We start from the raw sequence: 19,056 nt of genomic DNA on the forward strand, positions 1-19,056 counted from the left end.
GGGGGAGGGGGCAACCTCTTTCAGGGTTAATGGTCCCGTTCCCCACTAATGGGACACTACCTCCTGAGGGAACTATTTGCAAGCCCCGTCACGGTGAGTGTACATTCCCGCAGCACGCCACCACCCCTAACAGAGCCAGATGAAAGAAGAGTTGTGAGTACTAAGCCAGCGTCCTGGTTAGCGGGTCGCCGGCCATTATGGCGACAGGAGGGTACGGAGACGCCCGGCTTCTAAACGGGGCGGACTGCATCTCCCACTGTGTAAGGACACAGATGCTGAACAGCGGACACGGTACCCAGACTGGCAACATAGCCATAAAAGGAGTATGTCTCTATTTTATGCACTTAGACACATACAGCCAGTATAAAAAATAGCGGAAAGACCGTGCACCATTGAAGGGGCGGGGCTTCACCATGTGCACATCCAGCAGCTCTCCAGCGCCATTTTCCCTTTGCAGCTGACACAGACGCTGACAGACAGGGATGCGCAGCTCCTCCAGAGAGACTCCAGATTACCTCAGCGGTACCAGGGGCTAAAGCAGGGTGGGAGCGATTATTAGTATACTAACTCTCTAATCTAGGTACTTAGTCTGTGACCTGACAAAGCTTGGCATTAGCGTTAAGGGTGCCGTGTGCTGGTTCCATATTCCCTATGTCTCTCCCTGGAGGTCTCTTTGTGGGTTAATTGTGCAGTTAACCTTTTCCTGTGTGTGTGGGCTGTCACTGTTACAGTATGTCAGGCAAAGAGTGTGTTTCATTTAAGGCATAGTGTTCCTCTTCCCCAGGGGGTTCACTAGTGTGTACTCAATGTAGTGTCCCTTCCCATGCTAGTCGGGCAGAACCAGCATGGCTGGACTCCATTAGGGGAATGATTTCCACAATCTCTACTAAGTTATCTCGGAATGAGAAAGAGACGCAATACTTAAGACAATCTATGAGTTTATGAAAAGAGACTCAGTACCCAAACCAGCGTCTCAGTCCCCTGCCATTTGCCCACAAAAACGCACTTTGACCCATATCCTGCAGTCTGACTCTGATGATGAGGGGTCAGAAATGAAGGAGGATGAGGTGGACTCAGAGGTGGGGGAGGGTACTCTGTCGCAGGGAATAGAGGCGCTCATAGAAGCTATCAGAGAAGTTCTAAATATCCCTGATAAGGTGACAGAGGAGAGTGAGGAATCTTATTTTCTCTGACGTCCTAGTGGATGCTGGGAACTCCGAAAGGACCATGGGGAATAGCGGCTCCTCAGGAGACTGGGCACAACTAAAGAAAGCTTTTAGGTCACCTGGTGTGCACTGGCTCCTCCCACTATGACCCTCCTCAAGCCTCAGTTAGATTTTGTGCCCGGCCGAGGTTGGATGCACACTAGGGGCTCTCCTGAGCTTCTAAAAAGAAAGTATATAATTACCGTATATACTCGAGTATAAGTCGACCCGAATATAAGCCGAGGCACCTAATTCTACCACAAAAACCTGGGAAAACTTATTGACTCGAGTATAAGCCTAGGGTGGGAAATGCAGCTCTAGCCGTACACAGCCCTCAGTGCCAGATATGCCCTCATAGTGCCAGATATGCCCCCACAGTGCTGCCAGATATGCCCCCACAGTGCTGCCAGATATGCCCCCACAGTGCTGCCAGTTATGCCCCCACAGTGCTGCCAGATATGCCCCCACAGTGCTGCCAGATATGCCCCCACAGTGCTGCCAGATATGCCCCCACAGTGCTGCCAGTTATGCCCCCACAGTGCTGCCAGTTATGCCCCCACAGTGCTGCCAGATATGCCCCCACAGTGCTGCCAGATATGCCCCCACAGTGCTGCCAGATATGCCCCCACAGTGCTGCCAGATATGCCCCCACAGTGCTGCCAGATATGCCCCCACAGTGCTGCCAGATATGCCCCCACAGTGCTGCCAGATATGCCCCCACAGTGCTGCCAGTTATGCCCCCACAGTGCTGCCAGATATGCCCCCACAGTGCTGCCAGATATGCCCCCACAGTGCTGCCAGTTATGCCCCCACAGTGCTGCCAGATATGCCCCCACAGTGCTGCCAGATATGCCCCCACAGTGCTGCCAGTTATGCCCCCACAGTGCTGCCAGATATGCCCCCACAGTGCTGCCAGATATGCCCCCACAGTGCTGCCAGATACGTTCCCTCCCCAAGTGCCAGGTATGCCCCACAGTGCTGTTACTTACCCCTCCGTCGATCCCGCGCTGTCTTCTGGAGGGACACGAAGCACACAGCGTGCGCGGCTCTCCTGTGTCCCTCCTGCATCTTCGGCGGCCGCGGCGGGTCTATTATAGGAAGTGCCGGTTCGTGATCAGAGGTCACGAACGGGTATTTCCTGTAATAGAACCGCCGCTGCTGCCGCCGGAGATGCAGGAGGGACACAGGAGCGCCGCGCGCTGTGCGCTCCATGTCCCTCCTTCACACTGCTCTGCCTCTGCCTGCACTGACTCGAGTATAAGCCGAGGTGGCTTTTTCAGCACAAAAAAAAGTGCTGAAAAAGTCGGCTTATACTCGAGTATATACGGTAGGTTTTTTATTTTACAGTGAGACCTGCTGGCAACAGGCTCACTGCAGCGAGGGACTAAGGGGAGAAGAAGCGAACCTACCTGCTTGCAGCTAGCTTGGGCTTCTTAGGCTACTGGACACCATTAGCTCCAGAGGGATCGACCGCATGGAACTGGCCTTGGTGTTCGGTCCCGGAGCCGCGCCGCCGTCCCCCTTACAGAGCCAGAAGCAAGAAGAAGTCCGGAAAATCGGCGGCAGAAGACATCAGTCTTCACCAAGGTAGCGCACAGCACTGCAGCTGTGCGCCATTGCTCCTCATACACACTTCACACTCCGGTCACTGAGGGTGCAGGGCGCTAGGGGGGGGCACCCTGAGCAGCAATAAAAACACCTTGGCTGGCAAAAATACCACAATATATAGCCCCAGAGGCTATATATGTGATAATTACCCCTGCCAGAATCCATAAAAAAGCGGGAGAATAGTCCGCGAAAAAGGGGCGGGGCTATCTCCTTCAGCACACTGGCGCCATTTCTCCCTCACAGCTCCGCTGGAAGGAAGCTCCCTGGCTCTCCCCTGCAGTCTACACTACAGAAAAGGGTAAAAAGAGAGGGGGGGCACTAAATTTAGGCGCAGTATATATAACAGCAGCTATAGGGGACATAATTCAGTTAGTCCCTGCATTATATAGCGCTCTGGTGTGTGCTGGCATACTCTGTCTCCCCAAAGGGCTTTTGTGGGTCCTGTCCTCTGTTAGAGCATTCCCTGTGTGTGTGCGGTGTGTCGGTACGGCTGTGTCGACATGTTTGATGAGGATAATGATGTGGAGGCGGAGCAGATGCCTATAGAAGGGATGTCACCCCCTGCGGGGCAGACACCTGAGTGGATGGACTTATGGAAGGAATTGCGTGCACGTGTCGACTCCTTACACAAAAAATTTGACGACATGCCAAATGCGGGACAGCCGGCTTCTCAGCTCGTGCCTGTCCAGGCGTCTCAAAGGCCATCGGGGGCTCTAAAACGCCCGCTACCTCAGATGGCAGACGCGGATGTCGACACGGATACTGACACCAGTGTCGACGACGATGAGTCTAGTCTAATGTCCACTAAGGCCATTCGTTGCATGATTGAAGCAATGAAAGAGGTGTTACAAATTTCTGATATAAACCCAGGTACCACTAAAAAGGGTATTATGTTTGGGGAGAAAAAACTACCCGTAGTTTTTCCCCCATCAGAAGAATTAAATGAAGTGTGTGAAGAAGCGTGGGCTTTCCCTGATAAAAGATTGGTAATCTCTAAGAAGTTACTAATGGCGTTCCCTTTCCCGCCAGAGGATAGGTCACGTTGGGAGACACCCCCTAGGGTGGATAAAGCGCTCACACATTTGTCTAAAAAGGTGGCACTACCGTCTCCGGATACGGCCGCCCTCAAGGAACCTGCTGATAGAAAGCAGGAGGCGATCCTGAAGTCTGTATATACACCCTCAGGCATTCTACTTAGACCAGCTATTGCGTCAGCATGGATGTGCAGTGATGCCGCTGCGTGGTCAGATTCCCTGTCAGAAAATATTGACACCCTAGACAGGGACACTATTCTGCTAACCATAGAGCATATAAAAGACTCAGTCTTATACATGAGAGATGCACAGAGGGAGATCTGCCGGCTGGCATCTAAAATAAGTGCATTGTCCATTTCTGCTAGGAGAGGCTTATGGACTCGCCAGTGGACAGGGGATACAGATTCAAAAAGGCACATGGAAGTTTTGCCTTATAAGGGTGAGGAGTTATTTGGGGATGGTCTCTCGGACCTAGTTTCCACAGCAACTGCTGGGAAGTCAGCATTTTTACCCCATGTTCCCTCACAGCCTAAAAAGGCGCCGTTTTATCAGGTACAGTCCTTTCGGACTCAGAAAAACAGGCGTGGAAAAGGCGGGTCCTTTCTGTCCAGAGGCAGAGGTAGGGGAAAAAGGCTGCAACAAACAGCAGGTTCCCAGGAGCAAAAGTCCTCCCCCGCTTCTTCCAAGTCCGCCGCATGACGGTGGGGCTCCACAGGCGGAGCCAGGTACGGTGGGGGGCCGCCTCAAAAATTTCAGCGATCAGTGGGCTCGCTCACAGGTGGATCCCTGGATCCTGCTAATAGTATCTCAAGGGTACAAACTGGAATTCGAGGCGTCTCCACCCCACCGGTTCCTAAAATCTGCCTTGCCGATTACTCCTTCAGACAGGGAGGCTGTGCTAGCGACAATTCACAAGCTGTATTCCCAGCAGGTGATAATCAAGGTGCCCCTACTTCAACAAGGACGGGGTTACTATTCCACACTGTTTGTGGTACCGAAACCGGACGGTTCGGTGAGACCCATTTTAAATTTGAAATCCTTGAACACATACATAAAAAAATTCAAGTTCAAGATGGAATCGCTCAGGGCGGTTATTGCAAGCCTGGACGAGGGGGATTACATGGTATCCCTGGACATCAAGGATGCTTACCTGCATGTCCCCATTTACTATCCTCACCAGGAGTACCTCAGATTTGTGGTACAGGATTGCCATTACCAATTCCAGACGCTGCCGTTTGGACTCTCCACGGCACCGAGGGTGTTTACCAAGGTAATGGCGGAAATGATGATACTCCTTCGAAGAAAGGGAGTTTTAATTATCCCGTACTTGGACGATCTCCGAATAAAGGCGAGGTCCAAGGAGCAGTTATTGGTGGGAGTAGCACTATCTCAGGAGGTGCTACACCAGCACGGTTGGATTCTGAATATTCCAAAATCACAGCTGGTTCCGACGACACGTCTACTGTTCCTGGGTATGATTCTGGATACAGTCCAGAAAAAAGTGTTTCTCCCGGTGGAGAAAGCCAAGGAGCTGTCATCTCTAGTCAGAGACCTCCTGAAACCAAAACAGGTATCGGTGCATCACTGCACGCGGGTCCTGGGAAAGATGGTGGCTTCTTACGAAGCAATTCCTTTCGGCAGGTTCCATGCCAGAATCTTTCAGTGGGACCTGTTGGACCAATGGTCCGGATCGCATCTTCAGATGCATCGCCTAATAACCCTGTCTCCAAGAACCAGGGTGTCTCTGCTGTGGTGGCTGCAGAGTGCTCATCTTCTAGAGGGCCGCAGATTCGGCATACAGGACTGGGTCCTGGTGACCACGGATGCCAGCCTTCGAGGCTGGGGGGCAGTCACACAGGGAAGAAACTTCCAAGGACTATGGTCGAGTCAGGAGACTTCCCTACACATAAATATTCTGGAACTAAGGGCCATTTACAATGCCCTAAGTCAGGCAAAATCCCTGCTTCTACACCAGCCGGTACTGATCCAGTCAGTCGCCCATGTAAATCGACAGGGCGGCACAAGAAGCAGGATGGCAATGGCAGAAGCCACAAGGATTCTCCGATGGGCGGAAAATCACGTACTAGCACCCGGGAGAGTGGGGACTTCATCCAGAAGTCTTCACGCTGATTGTAAATCGATGGGAACGACCACAGGTGGACATGATGGCGTCCCGCCTAAACGAAAAACTAGAGAGATATTGCGCCAGGTCAAGGGACCCTCAGGCGATAGCTGTGGACGCTCTAGTGACACCGTGGGTGTACCAGTCAGTTTGTGTTCTCTCCTCTGCCTCTCATACCAAGGGTACTGAGAATAATAAGAAAACGAGGAGTAAGAACAATACTCGTGGTTCCGGATTGGCCAAGACGAGCATGGTACCCGGAACTTCAAGAGATGATCTCAGAGGACCCATGGCCTCTGCCGCTCAGACAGGACCTGCTGCAGCAGGGGCCCTGTCTGTTCCAAGACTTACCGCGGCTGCGTTTGACGGCATGGCGGTTGAACGCCGGATCCTGAAGGAAAAGGGCATTCCGGAGGAAGTCATTCCTACGCTGATTAAAGCCAGGAAAGATGTAACTGCAAAGCATTATCACCGCATATGGTGGAAATATGTTGCTTGGTGTGAGGCCAAAAAGGCCCCAACAGAGGAATTTCAACTAGGTCGATTTCTGCATTTCCTACAAGCAGGAGTGACTATGGGCCTGAAATTAGGCTCCATTAAGGTACAGATCTCGGCTCTGTCGATTTTCTTCCAGAAAGAACTAGCTTCACTACCTGAAGTTCAGACGTTTGTGAAAGGAGTGCTGCATATTCAGCCCCCGTTTGTGCCTCCAGTGGCACCTTGGGATCTCAACGTGGTGTTGAGTTTCTTAAAATCACATTGGTTTGAGCCACTTAAAACCATGGAGCTAAAATATCTCACGTGGAAAGTGGTCATGTTATTGGCCTTGGCTTCAGCCAGGCGTGTGTCAGAATTGGCAGCTTTGTCATGTAAAAGCCCTTATCTGATTTTCCATATGGATAGGGCGGAATTGAGGACTCGTCCTCAGTTTCTCCCTAAGGTGGTATCAGCTTTTCACTTGAACCAACCTATTGTGGTGCCTGCGGCTACTAGGGACTTGGAGGATTCCAAGTTACTGGACGTAGTCAGGGCCTTGAAAATTTATGTTTCCAGGACGGCTAGGGTCAGGAAAACTGACTCGCTATTTATCCTGTATGCACCCAACAAACTGGGTGCTCCTGCTTCTAAGCAGACTATTGCTCGCTGGATTTGTAGCACAATTCAGCTGGCGCATTCTGCGGCTGGACTGCCGCATCCTAAATCAGTAAAAGCCCATTCCACAAGGAAGGTGGGCTCATCTTGGGCGGCTGCCCGAGGGGTCTCGGCTTTACAACTTTGCCGAGCTGCTACTTGGTCAGGGGCAAACACGTTTGCAAAATTATACAAATTTGATACCCTGGCTGAGGAGGACCTTGAGTTCTCTCATTCGGTGCTGCAGAGTCATCCGCACTCTCCCGCCCGTTTGGGAGCTTTGGTATAATCCCCAAGGTCCTTTCGGAGTTCCCAGCATCCACTAGGACGTCAGAGAAAATAAGATTTTACTCACCGGTAAATCTATTTCTCGTAGTCCGTAGTGGATGCTGGGCGCCCATCCCAAGTGCGGATTGTCTGCAATACTTGTACATAGTTATTGTTAACTAAAGGGTTATTGTTGAGCCATCTGTTGAGAGGCTCAGTTGTTTTCATACTGTTAAACTGGGTATAGTATCACGAGTTATACGGTGTGATTGGTGTGGCTGGTAGGAGTCTTACCAGGGATTCAAAATCCTTCCTTATTATGTCAGCTCGTCCGGGCACAGTGTCCTAACTGAGGCTTGGAGGAGGGTCATAGTGGGAGGAGCCAGTGCACACCAGGGGACCTAAAAGCTTTCTTTAGTTGTGCCCAGTCTCCTGCGGAGCCGCTATTCCCCATGGTCCTTTCGGAGTTCCCAGCATCCACTATGGACTACGAGAAATAGATTTACCGGTGAGTAAAATCTTATTTTAATATAAAGAAGAAATCCTCAGCCATTTTTCCTATGTCAAAGGAACTAAATACCCTGTTTGAAGAAATGTGGGTTAATAGTGACAGGAAATTTCAAATCCCTAAACGGTTATTATTATCCTTTCCTATTCCTCCTGAGGATAGGAAAAAATGGGAAAATCCACCGATAGTGGATGCATCAGTATTCAGGCTTTCTCAAAAAATTGTATTGCCTGTCCCGGGAGCAGCCTCCCTAAAAGAGGCGGCTGATCGTAAAATTGAGACTACGCTCAAATCCTTGTATACAGCTGCTGTGGTGGCCCAGAGATCCACTATAGCATGTGGGTGGATTACAAGAGCCATTGCCAAATGGTCTGGTAACCTAATTGAGGGGTTAGATACCTTAGCTCAAGGGGAGATTGTTTTGCTCCTGCAACATATACAGGACTCTGCAAACTTTATGGTGGAAGACATAAAAGAAATAGGCTTGCTTAATGCACGTACTACAGCTATGGCAGTATCTGCACGCAGGGGTCTATGGCTATGCCAGTGGACTGTGGATACGGACTCCAAGAAAGGCATGGAAGGCCTACCTTTCACAGGCGAGGCCTTATTAGGAGATGAACTAGACAAATGGATCTCCAAAGCTACTGCGGGTAAGTCCACATACCTTCCTTCATTAGCCCCCCCAGCTAGGAAGGCCTACTCAGGACCCAATTTACAGCCCTTTCGGACTGCCAAGTTTAGGGGTAAACCCAGAGGTTCTTCTACCGCTACCAGAGGCGCTAGAGGTAAATCACACAAACCAGCCACTGCCGGTTCACAGGAACAGGGCTCAAGCTTTGCTTTCCTCAAAACCTTCAGCATGATCATGGACCACGATGCCTGGAAGACTGGCAGGTGGGAGCCTGGCTAAAATTCTTCACATCCGGACAAGATCGTGCCAGGATCCCTGGGTCATAGATCCTTAGTTCCCAGGTCTACAGACTGGAGTTCCAGGAGCTCCCACCTCACAGATTTATCAAATCAGGCTTACCAGTTTCACAAGAGGCAAGTATAACGTTACAGGACGCCATTCAAAAACTGGTACAGTCCCAGGTCATTGTTCCAGTTCCACCTCATCTGCAATTCAAGGGGTATTATTCCAGCTTGTTTGTAGTACTGAAACCGGACGGTTCAGCAAGACTGATTCTGAACGTCAAGTCGTTGAACCCGTACTTACGAGTGTTCAAATTCAAGAGCGGTGATCTCAGGTCTGGAGGAGGGGGAATTCCTAGTGTCTCTAGCTATCAAGGATGCGTACCTTCGCATTCCAAGCTTGCCGGCTCACCAGGCTTATCTAAGGTTTGCAACTACAGAACTGTCACTACCAGTTCCAGGCCCTGCCATTTGGTCTTTCCACGACACCGAGGGTATTCACCAAAGTGATGGCAGAGATGATGTTTCTACTCTACAAACAGGGAGTGAACATAATTCCTTACCTGGACGATCTTCTGATAAAAGCACCGCCCAGGAAGCGGTAGTTGGACAGCATTGGCCTCTCAACCAGACTACTCCTGGATCACGGGTGGATTCTGAACCTACCAAAATCTCACCTAGAACCAACACAGAGGCTTCCTTCCCTTGGAAAAGGCTGTGGTAATCCAGTTGATGGTTCGAGCTGTCCTGAAGCCAACCCGGATCTCGGTGCATCTGTGCATTCGCCCTCTGGGGAAAATGGAGGTTTCTTTGAGGCGCTTCAGTACGGAAGGTTTCATGCGAGGCCCTTCCAGCTAGATCTGTTGGACAAAAGGTCCGGATCGCATCTTCACATGCACCAGAGGATCCATCTGTCGCCAAAACCCAGGACCTACCTTCTGTGGTGGCTACAGACTTCTCACCTAGTCGAGGGTCGGAGGTTCGGGTTTAGAGAATTGGATTTTGCTAACCACAGACGCAAGCCTCAGAGGTTGGGGAGCAGTCACACAAGGGGTGCAGTTTCAAGGAAGATGGTCAAGTCAGGAAGTCGTCCTTCCAATAAACATCCTGGAACTCAGGGCTATATACAATGCCCTTCTGCAGGCCTCATCTCTTCAGAATCAGGCCATTCAGGTCCAGTCGGACAATGTGATGGCAGTGACGTACATAAACAGACAGGGTGGAAAGAAAAGCAGAGCCGCGATGTCAGAGGTGTCAAGAATTCACCTCTGGGTGGAAAATCACGCTGTGGTGGTGTCGGCGGTCTTCATTTCGGGAGTAGACAACTGGGAAGCAGACTTCCTCAGCAGACACGACCTGCACCCGAGGGAGTGGGGCCTTCACCTGGAGATGTTCCGTTGGTTGCACGCTGGTGTGGATATCCACAGATCGACATAATAGCCCCTTGACGCAACAAGTGGAATTGTTCCAGGTCAAGAGACCCACAAGCAGTGGCGATAGACGCTCTGACAACTCCGTGGGTCTACCAGCTGGTGTACGTGTTTCCTACACTTCTACTGATCCCAAGAATTCTAAAAAGAATAAAAAGGGAAAAGGTTCAAGCAATCCTCATTGCTCCGGACTGGCCACGAAAGGGCCTGGTATGCAGATCTTCTCGAGATGCTGCTTGAAGATCCGTGCATCAGTCTATTAGGACTTACCGCGGTTACAGTTAACGGCATGGAAGTTGAACGGCTGATTCTAGCCAGGAGAGGGATTCCTGATAAGGTCATCCCGACTATGATCCAAGCCAGGAAGGGGATAATGTCTAAACATTACCACCGTATCTGGAAGAAATATGTCTCTTGGTGTGAGAGCATACTGTTAGGGTCTCCTGCTCTGTGCTGCCACGTCGTCATGGCAACCGGGAGACAAGTGCTAGCGGAGTAACCTGAGCGTAGCTGATACTCCGGTTCGGGTCTTTTGCTGTGCAGTGGTTACAGGCTCTGTGCACGGCAGGGAATCCGGTGCTGGTTTTTGTGCTCACAGTCTGTGAGGTCTGAGTGGGGCGTGGACAGCACCTGCTATATAAACCCTCTTCTCAGGTTAGGCAGATGCTGCTGAATCTTTGTTGGTTAGTCAGTTCCTGAAAGCTAGCTAGTACTGTGTAAACTTTGTATTTGTTTGTTGCTTACTGCAAATAGGCCTTGGGATTTGGTATTACACTCTACCAATCCAGACCTAGCAGTAAGACTGGAGTCAGTCGTTTAACCTGCTGGGGTTCTTTTGCTACTCTGTGAACCTAGCAGGTTTGCGGCTGTATTCTCAGACTTGCCTGCCAAAATCCTTTCTCATTGTGCAAGGTGTTCAGGTGTCAGTTTAGTGGCAGTAAGCTGAACCAGTGCACTGCAAGTGAGGACTAGGATTGTGGAGACTCTCCTTGTGTCTATTACTCCATCTCTGACCAAGGAGTTTACTGCCACACCCGTTGGTAACCCTTTAGGGTTTTGCTGTTGCCCTTAGCAACAGCATTTCGGGTTCTCTACGTATTAAATCACAACATCTCGCTTCTTTCCATCTGAGCATTCCTAATACTAGGGAGACACCCAGTTTCTTAGCCTTTGGGCTTCTCTGTTCACTTTGTGTTTATTTTGTTACCCTATCACCTTCTATGTATGTAATGTCATATTCCCCAGTCTGTCTGTGAGTTCATTTGTTTTGCATCCCTCTCCGTTCAGACACCAGTACATTCCTGCTGGCACTGGTGTGCATAACATATTCAGCAGCCTAATACTCCTGTTGAAATTTTGTGGGAATATGGAGCATACCCCTCAAAATACTTTGCAACAGGTGGTCGATCAGGTGCAGGTCCTGACTCGACAATTTAATGATTTGTCCATTAAAATGCACACCTCGCAGGCCGCTGGCGGAGCTCCCGCAGCAGCAGTGCCTTCAGGGGTTAAGGAGCTGAAAGTAAATCTCCCGGATCGTTTTTCTGGAGATCGCTCGCAGTTCTTTTGTTTCAAGGAGAGCTGCAAGCTATATTTCCAGCTTAGGCCTCAGTCTTCTGGGTCGGAGATTCAGCGGGTGGGCATAGTGATTTCCTTGCTACAAGGAGACCCACAGGTCTGGGCATATGGGTTGCAGCCTGACTGTCCGTCGCTTAAAAGTGTTGATGCTTTTTTTACGGCACTGGGCATGTTGTATGATGACCCTGACAAGACGGCCTCAGCCGAGGCTCAGATTTCGATCCTTAAGCAAGGGCGAAGGCCAGTTGAGGTTTATTGTACGGAGTTTCGGAGGTTGGCCCATGATACCCAGTGGAATGACCCAGCCCTGAGACACCAGTACCGAAGAGGTCTTTCTAACCAGTTAAAAGACCAACTGGTACAATATCCCTTTCCTGACAGCTTGGATCAGCTCATGCAGTTATCCATTCGGGTGGATAGACGGCTGAGAGAGCGCAGGCTTGAAAGGGAGACCGAGGTTTCCTTCTTTCCCAAGGGAACCTCAGACTCTGAGGAATTTTCCGAGGAGCCTATGCAGATTGGGGCTACCCGCCTCTCCTCGCGTGAGAAGACGCGGAGGAGATAGCAGGGGTTATGTTTGTACTGTGGGAATAAAGGTCATGTGGTAGTATCATGCCCAGAAAAGCCGGAAAACTTCAGGGCCTGAGGGTGATGGGAAATATCCTGTCAGGCCAGAAGTCAGAATTTCCCAAGAAGACTTTTATCATTCCGGTGACCTTGAAGATCCTCGGTCAAACTGTCAAGACTGAGGCCTTTGTGGACAGTGGGGTCGACGGGGTTTTTATGGACCGCCAATTCGCCCTGAAACACTCTGTTCCCTTAGTACCCTTGGCATCGGAGATTGAGATTTGTGGGTTAAACGGGGAACCATTATCCCAGGGTAAAATTACCTCTTGCACTAGCCAGATTTCTTTGTTTATTGGAGCCACACACTCTGAAAAATTGTCCTTTTATGTGACTGTCTGTACTTTTGCCCCATTGGTGTTGGGGTTACCCTGGTTAAGGGCCCACAATCCTCAATTTGACTGGGTCTCTGGGGAGATTCTTAGTTGGGGTACTGATTGTTTCAGGAGTTGCTTGAGCCTTCCAGTCAGGCTTTCGCAGCTAAGTTTGCCTGGATTGCCAGGATGTTATGCAGATTTTGCGGACGTGTTCTCCAAAAGAGTTGCAGAGGTACTACCTCCCCATCGCCCCTATGACTGTGCCATTGATTTGTTGCCAAATGCTAAGCTTCCCAAGAGCAGGTTGTACTCCCTGTCACGTCCTGAGACTCAGGCAATGCAGAGTACATTCAGGAGAACTTGGCTAAGGGATTTATCAGACCTTCACAGTCTCCAGTTGGGTCGGGGTTCTTCTTCGTGGGTAAAAAGGACAGTTCGTTGCGACCCTGCATCGACTTCAGGGAATTGAACCGTATCACGATTAAAAACTCATACCCACTGCCTCTCATTTCGGTCTTGTTTGAGCTTCGTACTGCCACCATTTTTTCTAAGATTGACCTACGTGGTGCGTACAATCTAATCCGAATAAGAGAGGGGGATGAATGGAAGACTGCCTTTAATACCCACTCAGGGCATTATGAATATTTGGTGATGCCTTTTGGGCTCTGTAATGCCCCGGCAGTCTTCCAGGACTTCATGAACGATGTGCTCAGGGAATATTTGGATAGATTCTTAGTTGTATACTTAGATGACATCCTAATCTTCTCCCATTCCCTGGAGGAACATCGGAAGCATGTACGCTTAGTCCTCCAGAAACTCAGAGACCACCGGCTTGGGGCGAAGCTGGAGAAGTGCGAATTTGAAGTTCAGCAAATCGCATTTCTAGGATATATTATCTCCCCAGAAGGTTTCCAAATGGAGGGTTCCAAGGTACAGGCAGTCCTGGATTGGGTGCAGCCCACTAGTTTGAAGGCGCTTCAGCGTTTTCTGGGCTTTGCGATTTTTTATAGACTATTTATCGCTGGATTTTCGTCTATAGTGGCGCCCTTGGTGGCACTCACTAAGAAAGGGGCGGATGTTGCTCACTGGTCTTGTGAGGCCAAAGCGGCTTTTGCCCGTCTCAAAAGGGCATTTGTCTCGGCAAAGGTGCTGCGACACCCAGATCCAGAGCGTCCTTTTGTGGTGGAGGTGGATGCCTCTGAGATGGGTATTGGGGCAGTGCTCTCTCAGATGGGGGTGTCTGATAATCGCCTTCATCCCTGTGCTTACTTTTCCCGTAAATTTTCGCCTGCCGAGATGAATTATGACGTGGGTAACCGGGAATTGTTGGCTATTAAGGATGCACTCGAGGAGTGGAGACACTGGCTTGAGGGGGCTAAGTTTGTGGTCTCAATTCTCACCGACCATAAGAATTTGGCATATTTAGAGTCAGCGAAGCGCCTCAATGCCAGGCAGGCACGATGGGCTTTGTTTTTTGCTCGCTTTAATTTTTTAATAACATATCGCCCTGGGTCAAAAAACATCAAGGCTGATGCGCTCTCGCGGAGTTTTGCTCCAATCCAGGAGACCACCGAGGAGCCATTGCCCATTGTGTCCCCATCATGTATTAAAGTGGGCATTACCCAGGACCTCTTGTCATTAGTCCTTAGAGCACAGGAGCAGGCTCCTCCAGACCTTCCGGTAGGTCTTTTGTTTGTGCCTCCGAGGTTAAGACAGCGAGTGTTCCTGGAATTCCATGCCAAGAAGTCAGCAGGTCACCCGGGTATTGCCAGAACTCGGGAGTTGCTATCTAGGGCGGTGTGGTGGCCCTCGGTGGCTAGGGATGTGGATCAGTGGGTTCGGGCATGTGACATCTGTGCCCGAAATAAGACTCCTAGAGGGGTTCCTGTTGGCCCATTACATCCACTCTCTATTCCATCTAAGCCATGGACCCACATTTCAATGGATTTTGTGGTGGACTTGCCCAAATCCTCGGGGATGACAGCCATCTGGGTTGTCGTTGACAGGTTTTCGAAGATGGCGCACTTCGTTCCATTGGTTGGGCTGCCATCGGCCAGACACCTGTCTGAATTATTTATGCTGCATGTTGTGCGCCTCCACGGGTTGCCACTTGATGTGGTCTCTGACCGCGGATCCCAGTTTGTGGCCAAATTCTGGAGGGCATTTTGTTCCGATCTCCAGATTTCTGTCAGCTTGTCGTCAGGCTACCATCCGCAGTCTAATGGGCAGACTGAAAGGGTGAACCAGTCCTTGGAGCAGTTCCTCAGGTGTTATGTCTCCAAGTGTCAGACTGACTGGGTTGCTCATCTGTCCATGGCGGAGTTTGCCTATAACAACGCGGCTCACTCTGCTACAGGGATCTCTCCCTTCCTTTGTGTGCATGGGCATCATCCTAAGGCCAATTCTTTTGACCCCCAGGACTCCACGCCTGGTGGTTCCTCTGTGGTTTCGGTCCTTAGAGGTATTTGGAGGAAAGTGAAGAAAGCCCTTGTGTCTGTGTCATTAGTGACCAAAAGGGTTTTTGATAAGCGGAAAAGACCCTGCAGCTTCAAATTAGGAGACTTCGTCTGGTTGTCTACCAAGAATTTGAAGTTGAGACAGCCATCTCATAAGTTAGGCCCCCGGTTCATCGGCCCTTATAAGATCACTAGGGTTATCAATCCGGTGGCATTTCAGTTAGATCTACCCCGTTCTTTGGGTATCAATAAAACATTTCATTGTTCCCTTTTAAAACGGGCGATTAGTAATCCTTCCAGTGGAAGACCTTCCCCTCTTCTGATACGTGGCCAGAGGGAGTTTGTTGTTGAAAGGATTCTTGACTCCAAGATGGTTCGGGGTCGGCTGTCATTTTTGGTGCACTGGAAGGGCTATGGCCCGGAGGAGCGGTCGTGGGTGCGCAGTTGTGATCTTCATGCCCCAAGACTGTTACGCTCTTTCTTCTCGCAGTTCCCCGATAAACCCGGTGGTAGGGGTTCTTTGACCCCTCGTCAGAGGGGGGGTACTGTTAGGGTCTCCTGCTCTGTGCTGCCACGTCGTCATGGCAACCGGGAGACAAGTGCTAGCGGAGTAACCTGAGCGTAGCTGATACTCCGGTTCGGGTCTTTTGCTGTGCAGTGGTTACAGGCTCTGTGCACGGCAGGGGATCCGGTGCTGGTTTTTGTGCTCACAGTCTGTGAGGTCTGAGTGGGGCGTGGACAGCACCTGCTATATAAACCCTCTTCTCAGGTTAGGCAGATGCTGCTGAATCTTTGTTGGTTAGTCAGTTCCTGAAAGCTAGCTAGTACTGTGTAAACTTTGTATTTGTTTGTTGCTTACTGCAAATAGGCCTTGGGATTTGGTATTACACTCTGCCAATCCAGACCTAGCAGTAAGACTGGAGTCAGTCGTTTAACCTGCTGGGGTTCTTTTGCTACTCTGTGAACCTAGCAGGTTTGCGGCTGTATTCTTAGACTTGCCTGCCAAAATCCTTTCTCACTGTGCAAGGTGTTCAGGTGTCAGTTTAGTGGCAGTAAGCTGAACCAGTGCACTGCAAGTGAGGACTAGGATTGTGGAGACTCTCCTTGTGTCTATTACTCCATCTCTGACCAAGGAGTTTACTGCCACACCCGTTGGTAACCCTTTAGGGTTTTGCTGTTGCCCTTAGCAACAGCATTTCGGGTTCTCTACGTATTAAATCACAACATCTCGCTTCTTTCCATCTGAGCATTCCTAATACTAGGGAGACACCCAGTTTCTTAGCCTTTGGGCTTCTCTGTTCACTTTGTGTTTATTTTGTTACCCTATCACCTTCTATGTATGTAATGTCATATTCCCCAGTCTGTCTGTGAGTTCATTTGTTTTGCATCCCTCTCCGTTCAGACACCAGTACATTCCTGCTGGCACTGGTGTGCATAACACATACTATATTCTGCCGTAGAATTCCATCTGGGAAGTTTCTTGCTTTTTCTGCAGTCGGGAGTGGATGTGGGCCTACGTCTAGGCTCCATTAAAGTCCAGATTTCAGCCTTGTCTATTTACTTTCAGAAACAATTGGCATCCCTCCTTGAGGTCCAGATGTTCTTGGAAGGTGTTCTGCACATACAACCTCCCTTTGTACCTCCCACGGCACCTTGGGATCTCAATTTGGTACTACAGTTCCTCCAGTCGGACTGTTTTGAACCGTTACAGGAGGTAGACGTACCTTACGTGGAAGACCGTCACACTGTTGGCCTTGGCTTCAGCAAGACTTGTGTCGGAGTTGGGGGCGTTGTTTTACAAGAGCCCCTACCTAATTTTCCATGAGGACAGAGTTGAACTCGGGACTCGTCAGCAATTTCTTCCTAAGGTGGTGCCTCAGTTTCACATCAACCAACCTATTGTGGTTCCGGTTGTTAAGGACACCTCTGCTGCTTCAATGTCTTTTAGATGTTGTGAGTGCTTTGAAGGTGTATGTAGAGGGAACGGCTCGTCACAGGAAATCGGACTCGCTGTTCGTTCTCTATGATCCCAATAAAATTAGGTGTCCTGCTTCAAAGCAGTCAATTGCACACTGGATCAAGCTCACTATCCAGCATGCTTATTCCATGGCAGGTTTGCCGGTTCCATAATCTTTACTAGGTCGGTGGGTTCTTCTTGGGCGGCTGCATGGTGTGTCTCGGCTTTACAGCTCTGCCGAGCAGCTGCTTAGTCAGGATCGAACACGTTTGCAAAGTTTTATACATTTGATACTTTGGCCTCTGAGGACCTTCAGTTTGGTCAATCAGTTTTGCAGGACCATCAGCACTCTCCCACCCAGTTTGGGAGCTTTGGTACTTCCCTATAATACTAAATGGATTCCCAGTATCCCCTAGGACGTAAGAGAAAATAGGATTTTAATTAACTACCAGTAAATCCTTTTCTCTTAGCCAATAGGGGATACTGGGTGCCCGCCCAGTGCTTCGTTCTTCCTGCACTGTTACTTGCTTTAGTATTCTTGTTTGCTTAGCTGTTGCTGTTCCTGTTTCAAGTTTGGTTAGCATGACTTTCCTATTGTTCTGTGTGTGCTGGTTCGTAATCTCACCACTTTCCTTATCTATCCTTCTCTCGAAGAATGTCCGTCTCCTCGGGCACATTTTCTAAACTGTGTCTGGTAAGAGGGGCATAGAGGGAGGAGCCATCGCACACTATCAAATTCTTAAAGTGCCCATGGCTACTAGTGGACCCGTCTATACCACATGGTACTAAATGGATCCCCAGTATCCCCTACGAACTACTAGAAAAGGATTTACTGATAGGTAATTATAATTCTATTTTACTCAATCTGTACTATGTTTTTCAGCATAGAGATAACATAAATAACCTATATCTACTAGAATTTAACATTGACTACCAGTTTTTAATCAGCTTAATATTTAAATGCTGTTTGTATTTGTGCTAGACTTATGATTTCTTACATCTGGAAGTACCTTTGTATATTGTTTATTTTAACCAAAAATTATTTTTGTAAGTTGAGTATTTACTTCTTTCTTTATGCCTATTTGCTATATATATATATATATATATATATATATATATAAAATTTCATTTAGCAATTTTTTTTTTTGTATCAATTGCCAGTGTAACCCTCTACAACATATGCTGAGAAGTTATAGAGGTGCTCATAGTACTTATTTTAGGGGAGCACTGGAAAACTTTGGGAATAATAGAGATAGTTTACATTTGTAAGTTCTATAAGCCTTCTTTAATATTGCTTTTTAATGAAACTTTGAGACTTTCAATTTACTAGATTAACTGTTTTTGTTTTGAATTTAACAGCTGGCGGATCATATTATATGATTTCAAGATCTTTAGGTCCAGAATTTGGAGGGGCTGTAGGACTTTGCTTCTATCTGGGTACAACTTTTGCAGGATCTATGTACATTCTAGGTACAATAGAAATTCTCTTGGTAAGTTTTCCTTTGCCTAAATAATACTCTTCAGAAAATAGTGGGACATTATTTAGATTCTTTCAGTTGCACCTATTTTACAGCTCAAAGCAAAAATACCATAAATTGTTCTGCAGCATTTTATTACATTGGAGGAAACGTTGGTTTGCCAGTTGTGGATCTCCTGCCGTTCTAGAACTACAAGTTTCCTAAGCAGTGAGTGGCAGGTGTTATTGGATTTACAAGGAGGTTGTACTGTTTATTCTATTATCTTTTCTCTTACATCCTAGAGGATACTGGGGTTCTTATTAGTACCATGGGGTATAGATGGGTCCACTAGGAGCCACGGGCACTTTAAGAAATCAATAATGTGCACTGGCTCCTCCCTCCATGCCCCTCCTACCAGACTCAGTTTAGAAAATGTGCCTGGAGGAG

General features: G+C 49.0%; 1 protein-coding gene across 3 annotated transcripts in view; it reads left to right on the forward strand.

The window, feature by feature from the left end:
- Positions 1–19,056, forward strand: part of SLC12A7 (solute carrier family 12 member 7) — a 952,187-nt gene that overhangs the window by 680,639 nt on the left and 252,492 nt on the right. For all 3 annotated transcript variants that reach the window (XM_063922663.1, XM_063922664.1, XM_063922665.1), the window contains exon 6: positions 18,512–18,642. In XM_063922663.1, coding sequence (XP_063778733.1) covers positions 18,512–18,642 — 131 coding nt within the window. The remainder of the gene's footprint in view (positions 1–18,511; positions 18,643–19,056) is intronic.

Source organism: Pseudophryne corroboree, chromosome 5 (assembly GCF_028390025.1).
Source record: "Pseudophryne corroboree isolate aPseCor3 chromosome 5, aPseCor3.hap2, whole genome shotgun sequence".
NCBI classification, from domain to species: domain Eukaryota; kingdom Metazoa; phylum Chordata; class Amphibia; order Anura; family Myobatrachidae; genus Pseudophryne; species Pseudophryne corroboree.